Genomic DNA, 20,152 nt, shown 5'->3' on the forward strand with positions numbered 1-20,152 from the left:
CCAAAGTCTTCAGCATCTCCGGGCCGAGCTGTGCCAGATACTGGTCCAGCTACTGGTCCAACTACTGGACCTGGACCAGTAGCTGTGCCAGATACTGGTCCAGGTCTGGTAGCTGGTCCAGATACTGGACCTGGTCAAGGACATATTTACCCCTGAGCACCCAGCTCTGATAATTTAAATTCAACTACTACTGTCTGTGTATATATATATGTATATATATATATATATATTATTGATACTACAAAATGGAATATAAAATATTTTGCCAGCCCAATTATTTTCTCACAGTACCTTATACTTCTTAATAAAAGGACTGATACACTTTTAACTCTATTTGATTCAACAACATTTGGCTATAGTATAAAATGATTTTACAAAGTGTTGAGTTAATGTGTTGATGTCCACCAGGCACCAGCCTCCCTGTGTGCACCTGCCCTCCCGGCTACATAGGCAGTGGTTATGGACCGACTGGTTGCTCCCAGACGAGCAACATCTGTCAGACCAACAACCCCTGTGTCAACGGACCGTGTGTGGTGAGTGTGCTCAGATAGGACCGGATGATGAGACTTAGTCTACAATCATTCATTTTAAAAGTTAAGGCTGGTAATGCTCAACAAATTCCATGAAATGTCCAAAACCAACCATGAATGTATCCCACTAACAAGTCGTGTGTGTGTATATCCAAAGACTCATTATATCTTATTCCTCGGTGTCATGAGGTTCCATTGTTGTCCAACAACTACAAAATGAGCCACATTGTTGCATACAGTCAGAACAACTCACCACAGCACCAACAGTGCCACCAGCAGAAGGAGTTTGATACAGAAAAAGTTCATTAAAATATTTTCCAAAGATTTTTAAACTTTGAAACGGGTCAGTTTGAGCGGCAACATAACAGGAGGGTTAAGTTGAAAAGAGAAACCTAAAAGCCGATGAGGGGCTGCTATACGGTACATCCCTGATGTTGGTTGAATAACTCTCATTCCAAACGTCTGCTACTCAGTGTATTTATTTGGATGCAATCAAGTCTAATCACATTGGTGATTGCGCTCCTTACATCAATAAATGAATATGAATGAACACACAACACCTGCTTTGTGATTACTGATTCACCTATTTGTATGTTCCACGTACTCCACGATTCACGATTGCATTATTATGGCCGTAGTATGAATCAATTCTCCTTCACAATGTCTGATGAGTGCATTGCTGCTGTCACAGGCCACCACCTCGGCTCCTGGCTACATCTGCAATTGCAACTCTGGCTGGGAAGGACTACACTGCGACCAGAACACCAATGAATGCCTGAGCAACCCCTGTCAGAATGCAGGAACCTGCACCGACGGAATCAATGGGTTCACATGTACTTGCACTGTCCAGTGGACCGGCCCACTGTGCCAGACCTCCCAGCAAGGTAAGGGCTGAGGGACTGGGAAGAGGTGACGAGAAGAAGTAAGGAGGGATGGGCAATAAGGAGGTGGAGAAGGACAGGAAGAAGAGTAGAATGGAGAGACACAGGAAGGAGTTAAGGGACTATAACACACAATGGGCATTGTTTTAATCGACCTTTTTGTTAAATACCACTAAACTGTAATCTGTGTGTTGACAGTGTGTGGAGGTTACCTGACTGGCCCTGCTGGCTCCTTCAGTTATCCCAACACCCCAGGTCATGATGAATATGACCACCAGGTCAGCTGTGCCTGGGTGATCCGCAGTGACCCCAACAAGGTCAGCTACAGTCCTCCTCCTCTCATCTACGCTCACGTTCCTTCTGTTATGTCATCCAGGTGCTTTAAGGTCCAGAGGATGTCCTCTGCTGATGTGCTGTAGCTGCGGTTCACTAAACCTTGTGTGTGATCAGAGCCAGCAGCGTCTGTGCTCTGATGCCTAAACAACAACTTCAAAAGACAGAAATCCCAATGAGCGGATGTGACTGTATTGAAATGAGCCTTTGACTTACGTGTTCTCTTTCCTTTAGATTCTGCACATTACCTTTCCTTTCTTTGAGCTGGAGAGCAGCTCCAGCTGCAACTACGACTTCCTTCAGATTCATGATGGGGACAGTGCCTCTGCTTACATGATCGGAAAATACTGCGGCCAAAATAACCCACAGGAGCTTCACAGCTCCCACAATTCCCTGTATTTCTGGTTTCGCAGCGACCACTCTGTCAGTGCTGGTGGCTTCACAGTTGCTTGGCAGTCTCAGGACCCAGGTAGGAGTGTTTCATCCGCTCTGGTTGATTAACTACTCAAAGTTTGAACTTCCTGGTGGAGAGGTCACCAGGGCCCTGAATCCTCTGAGGGAGTTACCCTGAGGTGAGGGAACCAGACTGGGAACCCGCTGCTGACTTCATCTCCTCTCACACAGACACACTCATTGTTCCATGTCCTCATTCATTCAGTCACTATCAAGGGATTGAAGGTTCACTGTCCGTCAGAATGTGAATCCTGTTGGATGTGTTACTCAGGGAAATATAAAGTTACTGCCTTTATGAGTTTTCATGAGAGGACAAGAACAAAAAGAAATGACAAAGTCAAGTCACTCAGAATAAAACTGCTGCCTTCTTTTTGGGAGTAGGAGTTTTTTTAAGTATAAATATATATAAATACTCTTTTCATAGAAACACTGTGACTCTTTGCACACAGTTGATGTCAGCTGTCAAATGACCAAACACATTATTACTGAATTGGATTGTGAGTTTACAATCAAGTCTGTTGTCTATTGATCTAGATATTGTTTAAATCTTTAACAGAAGTTTCATCTTCAGTTGGCCCCTGTTGTCCCCGTCAGATTGAAGCTGAACATATATGTCATTCAAATGTAATCTAGGCCACAGCTTAATACACAGCAGATTCCTCCACTTCATAGTGAACGTTGCATTAATGGACAACACTGTTAACGTATTGACCCTTTACCTGTTGCCCTGGTGAATTATTTTTTCTTTCTCCACTCATGGGCCACTAAAAACTCTGATCAGCTTTTTTTTAACCAAAGAACAAGTTTCCCACCTCGGGGTCAGTGACAGTGTATGGTTTCATGACAAAGAATGCAATGTTGAGACAAACACAACACTGTGACTAACAGAAGAAAGATCAAAGCAGAAGAACAACATTCTGAACATGCTACACCTACAATAATAGCAATGATAGTTGATATAATCATGTGGCTTTAACCACTGAGCCCCAACAACTATATCATGTTAACAATGAAACTATTTCCTCCTTTGTGAAATATCTGTACATCTAGAAGTGCAGGACTGCAACGCTCAGCAAGCTGCTCAGATTTGTGTTGTTTTGAAGGTCTAAGGGTGAAATCTGTTGTCATCTCGTCTTAGTGTGTGGAGGCGAACTAACTGCCAACTATGGCAACATTAACTCACCTGGTTACCCTGGAAACTACCCTCCGAGTCGAGACTGCTATTGGACGGTGACAGTGGCGCCCGGCCTCCTCATAACCTTTGCTTTTGGGACTCTGAGTCTGGAGCAGCACCCTGACTGCAGCTTTGACTTCCTGGAGGTGAGACATGCTGGATGGGGTCAAAACAATGAACAAAACTATCACATCTAAACTTAGTTCAACGATCTAATGAACACAGTATTTCTAAAGCAAAGCTACCCAAGGAACCCTTTTTAACTGAAAGCTATGTTGTTGTGTCAACAACGCTCTTTAACCCACATTCCATCACTCAAACCCAACAACGCTCTTTAACCCACATTCCATCACTCAAACCCAACAACTGTTCTCCTGGTTGCCGATGCAGAGAAGATGCAGAGAAGCTGTAAACTGGCACAATTCTTTCTATGTTGTCAAGTGTGTGCACTGCGTGCCACTAGTGATTACATGTCATGCAACAAGGCAATTTCTTCCTCCAAACATCGTAGATCCGGGATGGTCTTCTCACTGAAGACCCAGTTCTGGGGAAGTACTGCAGTAGTGCGTCCCCTCCGCCCCTGCAGTCCACCGGTCCAGCTGCATGGATCCACTTTCACTCCGACTTTAGTGTCTCTGACCGAGGCTTCCATATAACATACACAACAACACCAAGTAAGTAACTGCCCATGTCATCATGTAACGGCTGACACATGACAGTTATTGGAGGATTATGATTATTCTTGACCTCTATAACAGGACAGAAGTTCTATGTGTCAGCGGTCTTTACAATCAGAATCACTCTAAAATGATTACGCTACAGTTGGTCTTATATACAAGCATAGAGAAGTATTAGATTGCTATGTAAAATGAAATGTAAATTATGTACATAGTGCTTAAATATATAACCCTACCACTATAACACAATATATTGAGAGAATACAAAAAGATTGCAAAAAGAACGAGAAATAAGAAAAACAAGAAGTAATGCATCAAACACACAAAGCATACAACCAGTTCAAAGAATGGTCAATGGACAGGACTTGTATAGATCTGTTCTTGTCTGCGACCACTCAAAGCTCTTTAACACTACATGACATCATTCACCCATTCATACACTGATGGGAGGAGCTACCTCATGGTAGGTACCACCTGTCCATCAGGACTAACTAACATTCACACTGATGGGAGGAGCTACCATGAAGGTACCACCTGTCCATCAGGACTAACTAACATTCACACTGATGGGAGGAGCTACCATGAAGGTACCACCTGTCCATCAGGACTAACTAACATTCACACTGATGGGAGGAGCTACCATGAAGGTACCACCTGTCCATCAGGACTAACTAACATTCACAGTGATGGGAGGAGCTACCATGAAGGTGTTAACTGACCATCAGGACTAACTAACATTCATATATTTAATATTAGTCCTTCCCCTGCTTAACACTGAGCCCACAAGAATAATTGAATAAGCGTCTTAATGAAGAATAAAACATTTATAACTGTGTTTATGAATTGCATACTAATGAGTTACTAATGAGTGTTCATGTTGGAACAATGTTTTATAAATGAAGTGTTTACTCATGCTATACTAATGCTAAATAGTATGTAGTTATTATAAAGTGCTACCCAAATAGTAAGTTCCCTTTACTAGTAAATACTTAAGTTATAGTTTCAGTGCCTGGCCGTAGGAAATGAAACCTATAACAACAAGCAATTGATCTCCTGTCCAGAGCGGTGTCAACACCTTGCTTCATGTGATGAGCTGGTTATGAGCTCCTCACCCTGAGATGTGTTGTATCTTAGGTGACCCTGGCTGTGGTGGAACCTTCACTGACAGTGAGGGCATCATCATCTCCCCCAACTGGCCCAACAACTATGCCCACAATCGCCAGTGTATCTATTTGATCATGATACCAGCGGGTGAAAAGGTGGGCCTCAACTTCACTCACATGAGCCTTGAGAATCACGGCAGCTGCATCTTTGACTACGTGGAGGTAGGACTTGTGTATCACTCAATGACATATATCCTTGTTCTTTTCTTCAAATGTTCTTGAATAACTCATAAATAGTGCAACCTGATATCTTGCAAAATACATTTAGACACGACCTGCTTTGGCGAATACGTTTTTATAACATAACTGTTTTTGTATTAGTTAAAGTTAGGGAAAGACTGTGATCTGGATTGAATTTTGCAAAGTCATTGCACACAGGAAAAGAGCCCAAGTTGTGCTGGAAGAAGTATTGTTAATGAACAAAATCATTAACAATGCTTATACCAGCACAACTTGGGCTCTTTTCCTGTGTCCCATCTGTTGCCAGGTTGCTGCCACTGAAAGCAATAGTTAAGATTTGGGAAGGTTTTGACGTCTACACATGATGTGGAACGCGTCCCAGCTTACGCTTCAAGTCAGCAATGACTTTGCAAAATTCAATCCAGACCACAGTCTTTCCCTATCTTTAACCAATAGAAGAGAGAACACAAATCATGCAGACCAGCCCATCAGAAACAAACCCGCCTCACTGCAGAGGACTGAACCAGATCTAGCTTCATTCCCAAGAACAGACCCAGAATGGCTTCACTGACTCCTTGGACCTGCAGTGAGACCTCCGGTGGGAGGCTGCAGGGTCTCCTCCTCTGGCAGGAGCACAGCTTTGCCTCGCAGCTCCACTGGTGTCTTCTGAGAGACAACTTCTTCTACATCCCGCATTCTGCAGATGCATGTGTCACTCTTCAATATTATTCTTTCTTTTTTTATTTTACACTGTTACATTTACATTTTGCCATTTTTTAAATGAACACAGCCTTTAACCCACTTAACCCAACTTCCTCTGCTTTTACCCTCTTTCGTTCCAGGTACGTGATGGCAGAATGGAGACTGATCCTCTGATAGGGAGGTACTGTGGGAGCTCCCTTCCAGCTCCCATTGTCTCATCCTCCAACTTCCTGTGGATCCGTTTCAGGTCCGACAGCTCAGTCAGCCAGGCTGGTTTCAGGGCCATTTATACCGTTGGTAAGATGCTACACAAATTATTTGTACGTGATATGACATCATGTTTATATGTTGTTTGTTCTGTTATGTATGATTTGAGAAAATGGCATGCCCAGTGAGCCATACCTGTTTGGGCTGTAGGATAAATATACAATGGAAGATGGTCGTTATCACTTTGTGGTCTGGTCCATGCACACATAGGTCTGGTCCAGGCACACATAGGTCTGATCCAGGCACACATAGGTCTGGTCCAGGCACACATAGGTCTGGTCCAGGCACACATAGGTCTGGTCCAGGCACACATAGGTCTGGTCCAGGCACACATAGGTCTGGTCCATGCACGCATAGGTCTGGTTCATGCACGCATAGGTCTGATCCAGGCATGCATAGGTCTGGTCCAGGCACGCATAGGTCTGGTCTATGCATGCATAGGTCTGGCCCAGGCACGCATAGGTCTGGTCCATGAACACATAGGTGTGGTCCAGGCACGCATAGGTCTGGTCCAGGCACGCATAGGTCTGATCCAGGCACGCATAGGTCTGGTCCATGAACACATAGGTGTGGTCCAGGCACGCATAGGTCTGGTCCAGGCACGCATAGGTCTGATCCAGGCACGCATAGGTCTGATCCAGGCACACATAGGTCTGGTCCAGGCACGCATAGGTCTGGTCCAGGCACACATAGGTCTGGTCCATGGATGCATAGGTCTGGTCCAGGCACGCATAGGTCTGGTCCAGGCACGCATAGGTCTGGTCCAGGCACGCATAGGTCTGGTCCAGGCACACATAGGTCTGGTCCATGGATGCATAGGTCTGGTCCAGGCACGCATAGGTCTGGTCCATGCACGCATAGGTCTGATCCAGGCACGCGTAGGTCTGGTCCAGGCACGCATAGGTCTGATCCAGGCACGCGTAGGTCTGGTCCATGCACGCATAGGTCTGATCCAGGCACGCGTAGGTCTGGTCCAGGCACGCATAGGTCTGGTCCAGGCACGCATAGGTCTGTCCATGCACGCATAAATCTGGTCCATGCACGCATAGGTCTGTCCAGGCACACATAGGTCTGGTCCATGCACGCATTGGTCTGGTCCATGCACTTATAGGTTTTGTCCATGAATGCATAGGTCTGGTCCATGCATGCATTGGTCTGCTCCATTCATTTATAGGTTTTGTCCATGCACGCTTGGTCTGGTCCATGCACACATAGGTCTGGTCCATACAGGCATAGGTTTGTGTGATGGACACATAGGTCTGGTCCATGCACACATAGGTTTGGGCCATGCACACATAGGTTTGGGCCATGCACACATAGGTTTGGGCCATACCCACATGGCCAGTCCAACCCCCACAAGCTAGAGTGAGGGAGAAGACGAGAAGAAGAGGTCAGCCACCTTTACAGTGGTAGCAGATCCTCAATACAGGGAGGGTCTGGCTGCGGATATCTACACTCTACTGACAAAAGGCCATCAGGGTGGTGAAGCAGAAGATCAGTGGGCTGGTTTCATGTCACCAAAAAGTGGGTAAAAGATTAGCTGATCAGCTCTCCAGGCAGGGACTATTACCTGGTGAATGGAAGGAGATAAGGGACTGATGCGCTTTGGCAAAAGCTGTACCAAACCAATCGCTCGTTGCCGCCAGGGAAACTAAAAGGAACAGGATCTCATGTATGCCTTCCCTCTCTTCCCTTCCTGTATATACAGCAGGTAAAATATGTATTGAACACGTCACCACTTTTCTCAGTAAACATATTTCTAGGTGCTATTGACATGACATTTTCAACAGATGTTGGTAACAACCCAAGTAATCCAGACACACAAAGAAAACCAAAAAAAACAAGTTCAGAAATGAAATTACATTATATCTACAGAGAGTCCAGGTGGAAGGCATCCTAGGGGCTCACAACAGAGAAGGATAGTGACATTTCACAAATTGAAGTCAGACGACAGTCTCTTGTAGCAAATACTGGGTATTCAGTGTATTCAAGATATATTCAGTCATCCAAACATTCAGTCTTCAATAATGGTTTCAGACAAGTAGCTTTTGACAGAAATAAGAAGGAGCATCAGTAAATGCTGATGAAGTAATTATCTCAGATGCAGATAAATATCTGAATACAGAAGTCAAAGCATTACCTACTGACCCACCATTAACCCTTTCTCTAACCAGATTGTGGAGGCATTTGGTCTGGGACTGGGCAGCTGCGCTCCCCCTACCACCCCGATGCCTATCCCCACAGTAAGGTCTGTGAGTGGGTCATTAACCAGCCAGAGGGCTACGTGGTCACACTCAACTTCCTGTCATTTGACGTTGAGGGAGGCTCCTGCGGTTTTGACTCTGTTGAGGTAAACTAATGTAAAATTGTTCGTGTAAATCAAGCTGTTGGATTTAAATATAAAATTGACCCCTAAAAAAAAAACGCTTCTTTTGCAAAGGTTTTAATTTCCAAATACTTACAGACGAAAAGCCATCACTTCTTCCTATTATTATTATTATTAATATTATTATTATTATTACTTTTATTATTATTATTATTATTGGTATTGTAATTGTTGGCAATGATTATAAAAAGTTTGGGATCAATAAAGCATGCAATTATGGTACTCTATTGTTATATTGAAATGCATTGCAACACAAATGGACACACCTATATATGGACACACACACATATATATATATATATATATATATATATATATATATATATATAATGGTGCTTGTGTCTTCTGTCTCCAGGTGAGGGATGGCTCCACGTCTAGCTCTCCTCTGCTGGGGACCTTCTGTGGAGCTGAGATTCCCCCCAGGCTCCAGTCCACTCAGAGGTCGATGTACATCCGCTTCAAGACCGACTCCTCCATCAGCAACCGTGGCTTTGAAGCAGGCTATGGCTCTGCCTTGGAGGGTGAGAGACATATCTATACTTAGTTACAAACAAATTAATTGTATGTCACCAGTGATAATGTTTACTAGCAACAATGTTAACAAACTGTAATAGCGTACACCTTTGATCCTTCTACTTTTGAATATATTTATGTGGTTTGATTTTGTCTGAGCATTTGAAATCTTGCAAGAACAAAATGAACCTGCTAGAAGCAACAGTTCCACAAACAAAGAACAGGGATCATCTGAGTCACAGTCCTATGTGAGTCTGTCCCAGTAGACAGCTCCATTCCTTGGAAACAGAGTGTGACTTGTAGTTGAAAGCTTCTACAGCCAGTGAGTGGGTATATGATCTTAGAAGTGTGTGTTATGCATGCCATAGGGTTAAATAAACACTGAAGCTACATGCATCTCATAACTCAAGTCTCGTACACAGTACTGCAGACGTTCTTCCAAAGTATAGCAGTCTTCCTCCTGAACAGATTACTGCAAACATGACTGTTCTTTAACACTTTGACCACCATGCACAAACACACAGACACCACACTTCACGTCCAGATGCAGTGACAGCTTTTAACTTGGATTGACTCATGTGGACTTGTGGTATTCCTTGTTTCCCACAGTCTCCTTCCCAAACAAAGGACAGATGGAGGCTTAGTTGATATGCACAGTACAGGTACAGGTAGGCAGCACTGGTACGCTGTTCCAGAACATGTGGGCCGCTTTCCTCTATTGACTTCACAGCTTGGTTTTTATAATCAAAACATGGTTAACAATGTTAAACCAGTTCACAACACTTTGCAAATAGTCAGCAATTATGTAAAATAAACCTTATCGTAAGTAAACCGGCTCATGCAGACACACTGGGATACGTTCTCAAGAGCTACGACAAATAGATAGATAGATAGATACTTTATTAATCCTGCAAGGGGACATTTTTTTGCTACAGCAGATACATACAAATACAGCAATATAAAAATGCACAATATATATATATATATATATATATATATATATATATATATATATATATATATATATATATATATTTAATTAACTAACAAAACAGTAGTGCAAAGATGTGACCAAACATCTCCTGTAACGGTCCTTGTGACGTTGAGCTGAATCTGTCAGAGAAAGTGCTCCGCTGTCCCTGCAGTAGGTGGAGAGGCGGGTCCGAGTTATGCAATATGGATATTCATTTCATCAGTGTGCTCTCCTCCACCACCTTCTCCAGACGGACCAGTTTGCAGCCGCTGATGGAGCCGGTCTTCCCCACCAGCTTGTTAAGTCTGTTGGTGTCTACAGCAGAGCACTGGCCACAATCAGAGGGCTTTACATACTAATATTCACCGAGAGGAATATTAGTATTTTGTTATTGTTGTGACCCTGTCAAGCTACTTTGACCCGTCGTCCTCTTTTTTCTGTCCCAGGCTGTGGTGATACCCTGGTCAGTCCTTCAGGCACCATCAGCAGCCCTGGCCACCCCAACAACTACCCCCATGGAGCCAACTGCACCTGGTACATCAGTGTTGCCCCGGGCAACCTGGTGCGGCTGTCTTTCGACTTCTTCAACCTGGAGTACCACAACAACTGTGACTTTGACTACCTGGAGGTGTACGACAATGGCACTGTGCAGACTGGAACCAAGCTTGGCAGGTATATAAATACATACATATATACTGTATATATATATATATATATATAAACACAGACTTAACCCTTTGCTAAGCCAAACAGGTTAAAAATATACATTTAGAAGCTAAAGCTACAGATGAATGTAAAAGTGAGCCAACACATCACCTGATGACGAGACAGAAGACAATTAATTGACGAACACTGTGAACACCTGTAAAGCCAGGTGTGTCTTAATGTACTGTTCAAACCACATTCTGTATAGCCTCAGTAACTGTCTCTAACCAGAATGAGCACCACATGCACGTGAAGACGATGTGAGTCTGAGGAGCCGGTCGGGTTGTTGTCAGACGCTAGTCAGAGCTAGCTGATGCTACACTGTGATTGGCTAGTCTGCAGAACTTTGCGATACTTCAAATGCTTTGTATTTTTTTTTAAGAGATGCGGATGCTTTGTATGTGCAGGTACTGCGGGCGGTCAGTGCCTCCTTCCATCACCAGTACTGACAGCCTGCTGACCCTGCTGTTTGTGACCGACGCAAGTTTAGGCACAGAGGGCTTCTCTGCCAGTTATGTCTCAATCAATGCCACCACAGGTACGCTACTAATTGTCTTTCTATGTTTGTAGCGAATATATTTCAGCAAAATAACAGCAAACATACTCTCAAGCTCATGTTCCACCACAAGAATGAACTAGCTCATGTGCATGCCACAGCAGTGTTTAGATAATGATGGTAATACAAGTGAGTATTATAATAGTTATGCAGATATACACTGTAGATTGAGCTTTGACAGTAGAGCTATAAAGAAGTATACTGTGTATTCCCTCCGGGTTCTCTGGTTTCCTTCCACAGTCCAGAGAAATGCAGGTTAGGTAATTGGACTCTAAAGTGCCCGGAGGCGTGAATGTGAGGGTGAATGGTTGTAAACTGAACACCTGTCCAGGTGAACCCTGCCTTCACCCACTGTCAGCTGGGATCGGCTCCAGCGCCCCACAACCCTAAATAGGTTAAGCGGTTCGGATAATGGAATGGAATAAAAGGTTGTGCTTCAACCTTTCTCTCTCGTCAGACTGCGGTGAGACCTTCACCTCCTCTACCGGCTCGTTCAGTTCACCCAACTACCCTGCCTACTACCCCAACAACAGAGACTGCATCTTCAAGATCATTGTGCAAGTGAACATGCAGATTATGCTGAACTTCAGCAACTTTGAGCTGGAGGGCTCTTCTCCTACTTGCAGCTTTGACTTTGTTGAGATCAGGTAAGGCTACATTAAGGTTGTAGAATGTGTCTGTCTTTAGAGAAGAAGACCTTTCGTCAACATCAGAGCATAACTTACCATTTGCACCTGACTACATCTTTAGATCTTTTCTCGTCTTCCGACCACTCAAAGTGCTTTCATCATTCACCCATTCATACACTGATGGGAGGAGCTAAGGTTCCACCTGCCCATCAGTTGCGGCTAACATTCATACACTGTAGGCACAACTAGGGGGCAGTTTGGGGTTAACCAAAGGACACATGGACATGGGCTAGCTGAGCCAGGGAACAAACCGCCGGTCCTCTGTTTGCTCACCACTGAGCCACAGTGGCGCTCATCAGGGTCAGAAAACTAGCAGATAAAGTTAAAAGTCTTTACTCGTTATCAAAAGACAGGAGAAAGTCAGAAACCACTCAGGGATTCAAGTCCATGGTTCAGTCAGAGAGCCGTGCAGGCGCAGCATTACAAGTCACTTCTAGTATTAAGATCACTCATGGTGAGCAGGAGGGAGGTGGGCGGGTCCAACAGACTTTCAACAAAGGGTTGTGGTCTTGTTGACAGTTTGTACACAAAGCTATAGATTGCATGTTGAAACTACTTCACAACCTGCCATTAGACGTGTAGATGAACTGCAGTGTGGACAGCTGAGCCTGTCAGTGGGGCATTCAGGGAACGAGTGCAGGGAAACCACCTTCCATCAAGCAGCCGTTGTTACATAATAGTCTTAAACACTCATCTCCACGTAAGACACATCTGTCTTTGGACTCACATTGTCAACTTCCCTCTTCTTGCATAGGGATGGTGGCTATGAGACTTCCCCCTTGATCGGTAAGTTCTGTGAGTCTCAGGGGCCTCCGGTCCTGGTATCCCATAGCAACCGTCTTTGGGTGAGATTCCACTCGGATAGCATTGTCACGTTTGGTGGATTCAACGCCCACTGGGACGGCACACAGACCGGTGAGTGGTTCATCTTAATGTTAGTTTATCTTCTTGTGGCTAAAAGCATCCAGTCATGACCAGTTTGGACGTATTCACGTGTTCTTCATTAAGTGTACTTTCAACGCTATAACTTTGAGAAAATGAATCATTCTAGCCATTTGTACTATATTATTCCAACTGAACCTTTTTTTAAACATGTGTACATGTATCTGTACACAAGAAGAGCATCATACTTTATATACCCTTAGCTTTTAGGCTAATGTAAGTTAAAATAAACTTTACTTTTCTTGTGCCAGAGTTTGATCAAATATTACAACAGAAGAATAACAAAAAACAATAGACTAAAAACACAAACTTGTATGAACAATAAAATATGAATTAAGTGTAAAAGAAGTAATACTGATATAAAATAGAATAGCAATACAACTTAGGTAAAAACATCTATTCAAATAGAAAAAGTTAAATTACAACAAAAAAGTATTAAATACAAGCGTAAATATATTAATTTATAATAACCTTTACGTATGAAGTTGTAACAATCATGCCCTTTCCACCACTTTTCAGCTTTGTCACTTTGCTTCTTTGCCCCTTTGATTTCATTCCTATTTCCAAGGCTGTGGAGGGATGCTGACCACTACGTCTGGGGGCTTTTCCTCCCCTAACTACCCGTTGCCCTACCACCCTAATGCTGAGTGTTACTGGACCATCAGGACCAACCAGGGCAGCCAGCTGCTCCTCTCTTTCTCTGACTTCCACCTGGAGTCCAGCTCTGCCTGCTCCTTTGATTACCTGGCTGTGAGTCCTGTACCTCACAGTATGCAGTTGTTTTAAGATGATTAGTTTACAGCTGAACAATTGGCCTGTAAATTGAACAGAAGAATAATCGTGAACCTTATCCAAACCGTATTAGTCCAACAGTGGGGAAATGTATTCTCGGCATTTGACCCATCCTGAGTATTTCAAGGAGCAGTGGGCTGCAATGTAGGGTTCAGTGTCTTGCTCACGGACCCTTTGACATGAAACTATGGGGAGACTGGGGATCAGGTCAGCTACCTTGTGGTGCGGGACAACCACACCATGCTACAGCTACAGCCGCCCGGAGGCTACAAAACATTGGTATCGAGAGAGCATTGTTGAAACCTGTTGGAACGCTGCTGGTACTGATGGGAATGTGGGAGAAGCTTCAAACATAAAACGGTGGAAACACATTGTTGGAGAGTTGACGATGTATAACCAACGATGTCAGTTCTTACGCGTGATTCAGTCAAAAACGTATATATATATTTCAGCTTATGGCTAATTAATGGTGTCCTGACCAGAATGTCCAGCAGGGAGTGCACTGTAATGAAGAGATGAGGAGTGTAGACTGTACTTGAAGGGACCCTGTGCAGGTACTTGAGGGGTTGTGACCTGTAGCACTATGGGGGGGGTTGACCGCTGTGTCATCAGCCAGCACACAGTCAATGGCAGTATCCAACAGATATTAAAATAATCTGTGTCACTGCACCCTGATCCAAGTAGTGCGTTGTCCTTGTGCACAGCCAGAGGCATGGCATGGCATCCTGACATGGAAGGTCAAAGTTCACGGATGTTTTCAAAGTGGACACATGCTTTGATATGTCTAATATCCAGTTAATGCTTTCCAGACAGTCCATCAGAGCTTGATGTAAGCTATTTGCAGTTTCATGACTGTCGTCATAGCTTCAATTAACTTGCACTGCACTCAATTAGACACAGAGAAAGATCTCACGCTTACTGGACAGATCTTTCTATTTCCCCTGTTTCAGGCATTGGTGATAACAGAAATGCATTTAACAGATCATCCAAATAACCTGCACAGTCTTTGGTCCTAGAACATTCATAGTAATCATCCCAGCTATTGTTCTTCACAAGTGCATCTTCTCCCCAACATTTGAGTCATGAAACAAAGCACTGTTGAGTTTAACATGACAGTCAGCGCAGCTGTACAGAGTCTAAATGTGTGCTTCACATTTTCGGCAGTAGATGCTCAAACCTTTACCTTGTGTGCCGATTTCTGTGAAACTATACAGAGTGAGGACTTTCTCACCTCTCTAGCCAATTCTTCTTCTTTTCGTTTCACTGAAGGATGGTGGTTATATGACAGTTTCCCATTTCTTTCTACAGTGCTTTGTATTTTTATTGAACACTGCAAGGTCTTTTGAGTTGCAGGGGTTGGGTAGTAGAGGGGGCTCCATAGTCTCCATGGTATATTTTGTTTTCTAAACTCGGCTGGCAACTTCTTGTCTAATATCAGCAGGGGCAATGCCAGCGAGGAGGTAGAGGTTGCTTGTGTTGGTGGGTTTTAAGCAGCCGGTGATTAGGCAGCAGTTGTTGTTCAGTGCTGGGTCAAGTTGCATGGCATGGGTTGACCTCTCCCAAACAGGAGATGCATATTCTGCAGAGGAATAGCACAGGGACAGAACAGTACATCTACATGTATGTGATATGGCTCCCCAATTGGAGTTGGTCAGTTTCCGGACAAAGTTGTTTCGGGAGCCTTTGGATTGAGTGTTATTGATGTGCTGCTTAAAGGAGAGAGCACGATCCAGGGTTACTCCAAAGTAGACATGTTGGTACGATGATCAAGTGGGGCTCCAGACCGTTTGATGTGAAGTGGTCGGTTGGCTTCACGGTTCCTGAGATGAAAGGAGCAGACTTGAGTCTTTGCAGGGTTTGCATGTAGGTGGTTGCACTCGTAAAAAAAGAATAACAGCTGTTATAATAATAATAATTATAATAATTCGAGAAGTCTGAACAAATAAAAGTTTAGTAATGGATGTCTGTGTGTGTGTGTGTGTGTGTGTGTGTGTGTGTGTGTGTGTGTGTCTGTGTGTGTCTGTGTGTGTGTGTGTGTGTGTGTGTGTGTGTTTGTGTGTGTGTGTGTGTGTGTGTGTGTGTGTGTGTGTGTGTGTGTGTGTGTGTGTGTGTGTGTGTGTGTTCAGGTCTATGACGGTAACAGCAGCAGTGCTCCAGTACTGGCCCTGCTGTGTGGCAGTCAGCCTCCCAGCAGCATCAGCTCTTCCAGCCATCAGCTCTACATCAAGCTCCGCACTGACACCATCATCAGCACAGGAGGATTCCTCGCATCATACACCTCCAGTAGGAAAACACACACAACATTGTGTAATGCCGTGTTCACACCGGACGCGACGCGAATTTGCCGTGCCGCGTCCACCGCGGAAGTTTACTCGCGCGAGTAGAAAGAGGGCGTTCACACCAAACGCAAATTCGTGGTGCGACCAAAGGGGCGTGGCTTAGCTCTGTTGCGTGCCTCTGTGAGAGACAAGCGACGAAGCTTTCATTTCCGCTATCGACCATGGAATAAATAACCACTAGTTCTGCTTTATACTTGTTGTGGAAGTCCCAAACACGTCGGAACATGAAACGCCCTCGTGTTTGGGTTCATAACATCATCCGTAGCCGCACACAGCTCGGTGAATTTCACCGACTCCTCCAGGAACAGCGTCTCGCGTATCTCCGTAAAACGATACCGATTATGCCATCCACCATGGAAATAACCACTAGTTCTGCTTTATACTTTTGAAGAGAGCCATAATTTATCGTAGAGAAATGATTTGAAGTTTAAAACGTTGACAAAAGTCTGGAGTTTATTTGCCCAACTGGGCATTTTTTGATAGCTAGCACAGTTTTCATGTAATTTATTGTTCAAGTTTAGGAAAATGTGGGAACCATTTCAGAGTTTACAGTGGGTGTGTATGGGGAAGGTTAGAGCTGTGATGTCATCGCTAGAGCACGAGTAGCTGTGTCCTAACGAACCTTTTTGTATTTGTATTTTACCATTCACTCCACAATATTGACTTTTGAGGCATAATTTATATATGAAAACGTTGGAAATATTGTGCTTGTGGTACACATGCGTCATGGAATCCAACAAATTTGTACTGTTTTGTCAGCAAGCCTGAAAGCGACATGAAGACCGGCCAACTGCTCCATCAACCTCCATGTTAAATCGGACCACAATTTTCTCTCATGACGGAAACGTGAGCACTTTACAAACTGAAGTTACGCTCTCATTTATAAATCCTTACACATATTTAAATAGATGGAAACGTTCTCAGAAGTCTTGTGCTTCTCATGATTTCGTTATTTTCGTGATGGGATTCACAGTTGTCTGTCAAATACAATAGTTTAAAAGGTTGTTTTCTCATTAAATCCACAGTCCAGTCTCTCGCTCTGTGACAGTGTCACACCTGTTTTAAGTTAGCCAATCAAGGCAGTCACCATGGCAACCAGTGACACGCGGGCACACACACACACACACATGCAGGAGGAACACGTGTGATCACGTGACATGTTGCAGCAAAGTGCTGTCCCATTCATATTTACACCATCAAGCCCTCACAGCTAATGTTGGCATATATATATATATCCAATCCACACATACGTGCGCGCGCGTGCATGTGGTAATACTGTCGCGTGCACTCAGACTCTTGACTTTTGATCATATTTATGCAAAAAATTAATAATATTTTTTTTCTTTTTTTTTCTTTTTTTTTTAAAGTCAAGGAGTTATTGATTCTTTAGAGATCAATGACAATAGGGGCTGGTATTCATATGTAATCACGTGATATGTTGCAGCAAAGTGCTGTCCTATTCATATTTACACCATCAAGCCCTCATAGCTAATGTTGGCATATTTTTTTTTTTATATAATGTACCTCAATAACACATCTCACTACCGGTAATGTATATATATTGCGACATCCTACGGCAGTAGTAGCCACACTTTCAAAATTTCTTGTGAAATTTTCTAGTTGATGACTACTATTGTACAACAGTCTCTGGTCTCTGGTCTCTGGTGTACTAGTGTTTGCTTGTGTTTGCTATCAGATTGCAGTGGGCTTATCTTAAGCCGACACAAAGGCGTGGTGGAGTCACTGAACTTCCCCAACAACTATCCATACAATTCTGAGTGCAGCTGGACCATCCAGGCAAGCAGTGGAAACACCATCAACTACACCTTCACGGCCTTCCAGCTGGAGTCCACCTCCAGCAGCTGTGACTACGACTACATCAAGGTACACAGATGTTCTCTGGGTTCTCAGCCTTCCTCCTTCAGTCCAGAGACCTGCAGCTTAGGTCACACTAAATGATGACTCTACATTGTCTGTGGATATGAGAGTGAATAGTTTGATAGCTTGGCGATCACCAGGGGGAACTCTACCTTCGCCCATTGTCAGCTGGAATCAGCTCCAGCCCATGAATAGTTTGAGCGCTCACAGATAATGGGTGTATGGATAGACAACTTGACACACATTGTTGAACTCCATCTCAAATTAATCTTTAGGCTCCCAGCTTTCAGAAGGTGCACATCACTTGTTTGTGAAAAAGACAACAACCGTTTATAAAGCATGTTTATAACGCACATGTTAATACAGTCCCTAACCATAAGTAGATATCTAAATCCTTACATGTATCAATAAATGCTTGAAGAAATGACATTTAAACACATTTTGTATCATTTACTAACACTTTATTAATGATCTCATTAATCATATATAAGTCCTTACTAATTGGTTTGTAATGTTGTAACTTTATTTACAAATGGAGAATCCATCATTTATAAAGTATGAAAACACAATCATGAAACACATAATAGTAAAGCTTATTAATCAAGAATGAAACATGTATAACTGTGTTTATGAATTGCATACTAATGAGTTACTAATGAGTGTTAATGTTGGAACAATGCTTTATGAATGATGAACTAAGTGTTTACTCATACTTAGCTAATGCTAAATAGCGTGTAGTTATTATAAAGTGCTACTGAACTTTCAGTGACAGCCCTTCTTAACAAAGATGAAACAATTATTAAATATCAAGTTCTTTGTGTTGTGGTATTCTACTGCATTGTTCATGTTATTCTTTGTGTACATGTTTGTGACCATGTCTTATACTCTCCACTTCCCAGCTCTTTGATGGGCCTAACCAGCAGGCTCCTGTGATTGGTTCCTTCTGTGGATACACACCCCCTGCAGCCAGCAGCACCACCAGCTCAGCGCTCACCGTGGTGTTCAGGAGTGACTCCTCTCTGTCCATGTCGGGCTTCCAGATGATGTGGTACCAGAATGGTAAGAGAAGTGTGTTGTTGTGGCCAAGGCAACATACACAACTGTGTACTTGATCATATCTTTCAATAAAAAATATACAGTGAGGCCATGAATCACAATCAGTAGGATGGTGATTCTCCAGTTATACGTTTGAAGAATAAAGGCTTGACTGTGATGACGCAGTGGGGAGAGTGGAGCAAAGGTTTACTGTTGCTCCACTCATTTGTCTGAAGCAGACTTCTCATGATGAAGTTCCCGCTATCAAGTGATTATATATTTTTCCATATTTTATGTTTTTTTCATACATTTTTGGACCACCCTTTGAGTTGGTTCAGACGAAGCTGTGGCTGAACGTTTGCCACAGCTCACTTTGGCTGTCAATCAGTCAATCTGCACAGGAGTCTGGTGAGGGACACGAGAGCATTCAGCATTACATGAAAAGTCAATGCACAGACACGAATGGTTGCGAAAAAGCAAATTTTCCGCCGGGCGGCTTGAATGAGGCAAAAAGTGTTTTTCTCAGTTGCAGTTGCGCTGAGTTGCGAAAGCCAATCAGTGTTGAGAAGCACCGCCGTCCTGCCGTTACTGAATCAAACTGCTGGTCTTGAAGGAGCGCTGGAAACGGCTTCATTCAGACACTCGTCCTGGAGGAGTCGGAGCTGTGTGCGACTACGGATAATATTATGAACCCAGACATGGGGCGTTTGATGTTCCCACGTTTGTGGGACTTCCTCAACAAGTATAAAGCAGAACTAGTGGTTATTTACAATGTGGATCCCGTAAAAGGTAACTGTTTTCTGGAGTAAAGTCACAGAAAAGTTGGCATCCTTTCCGCTGCAAAAAAGCGAATTAACCACATAAAGTTGAGCGGGTAAACTCAGGCAAAAAAGCGTTGTAAAAAAGCGTTGCGAAAATTCGCAATGCTTTCGGTGTGAACGCAGCATAAGAAGTTGATTTACCTCAGTGACAGACATCTCTTTC

At 43.6% G+C, this 20,152-nt stretch overlaps 1 protein-coding gene across 1 annotated transcript in view; it reads left to right on the forward strand.

The window, feature by feature from the left end:
* The window catches only part of cubn (cubilin (intrinsic factor-cobalamin receptor)), a gene marked incomplete at both ends in the record, with an annotated part of 76,162 nt that overhangs the window by 12,101 nt on the left and 43,909 nt on the right, over positions 1-20,152 (forward strand). The window contains 18 exons of the mRNA XM_079234469.1: positions 409-533; positions 1,222-1,414; positions 1,610-1,728; positions 1,979-2,213; positions 3,336-3,517; positions 3,883-4,045; positions 5,183-5,373; positions 6,234-6,390; positions 8,535-8,710; positions 9,102-9,267; positions 10,679-10,904; positions 11,345-11,475; positions 11,951-12,140; positions 12,937-13,097; positions 13,693-13,874; positions 16,043-16,199; positions 17,952-18,139; positions 19,033-19,192. Of these exons, the coding sequence (XP_079090595.1) occupies positions 409-533; positions 1,222-1,414; positions 1,610-1,728; positions 1,979-2,213; positions 3,336-3,517; positions 3,883-4,045; positions 5,183-5,373; positions 6,234-6,390; positions 8,535-8,710; positions 9,102-9,267; positions 10,679-10,904; positions 11,345-11,475; positions 11,951-12,140; positions 12,937-13,097; positions 13,693-13,874; positions 16,043-16,199; positions 17,952-18,139; positions 19,033-19,192 (3,102 nt within the window). The remainder of the gene's footprint in view (positions 1-408; positions 534-1,221; positions 1,415-1,609; positions 1,729-1,978; positions 2,214-3,335; positions 3,518-3,882; positions 4,046-5,182; positions 5,374-6,233; positions 6,391-8,534; positions 8,711-9,101; positions 9,268-10,678; positions 10,905-11,344; positions 11,476-11,950; positions 12,141-12,936; positions 13,098-13,692; positions 13,875-16,042; positions 16,200-17,951; positions 18,140-19,032; positions 19,193-20,152) is intronic.

The sequence above is a fragment of the Taurulus bubalis genome (genome assembly GCF_910589615.1).
Source record: "Taurulus bubalis genome assembly, chromosome: 18".
In the NCBI taxonomy this organism is placed as follows: Eukaryota; Metazoa; Chordata; class Actinopteri; order Perciformes; family Cottidae; genus Taurulus; species Taurulus bubalis.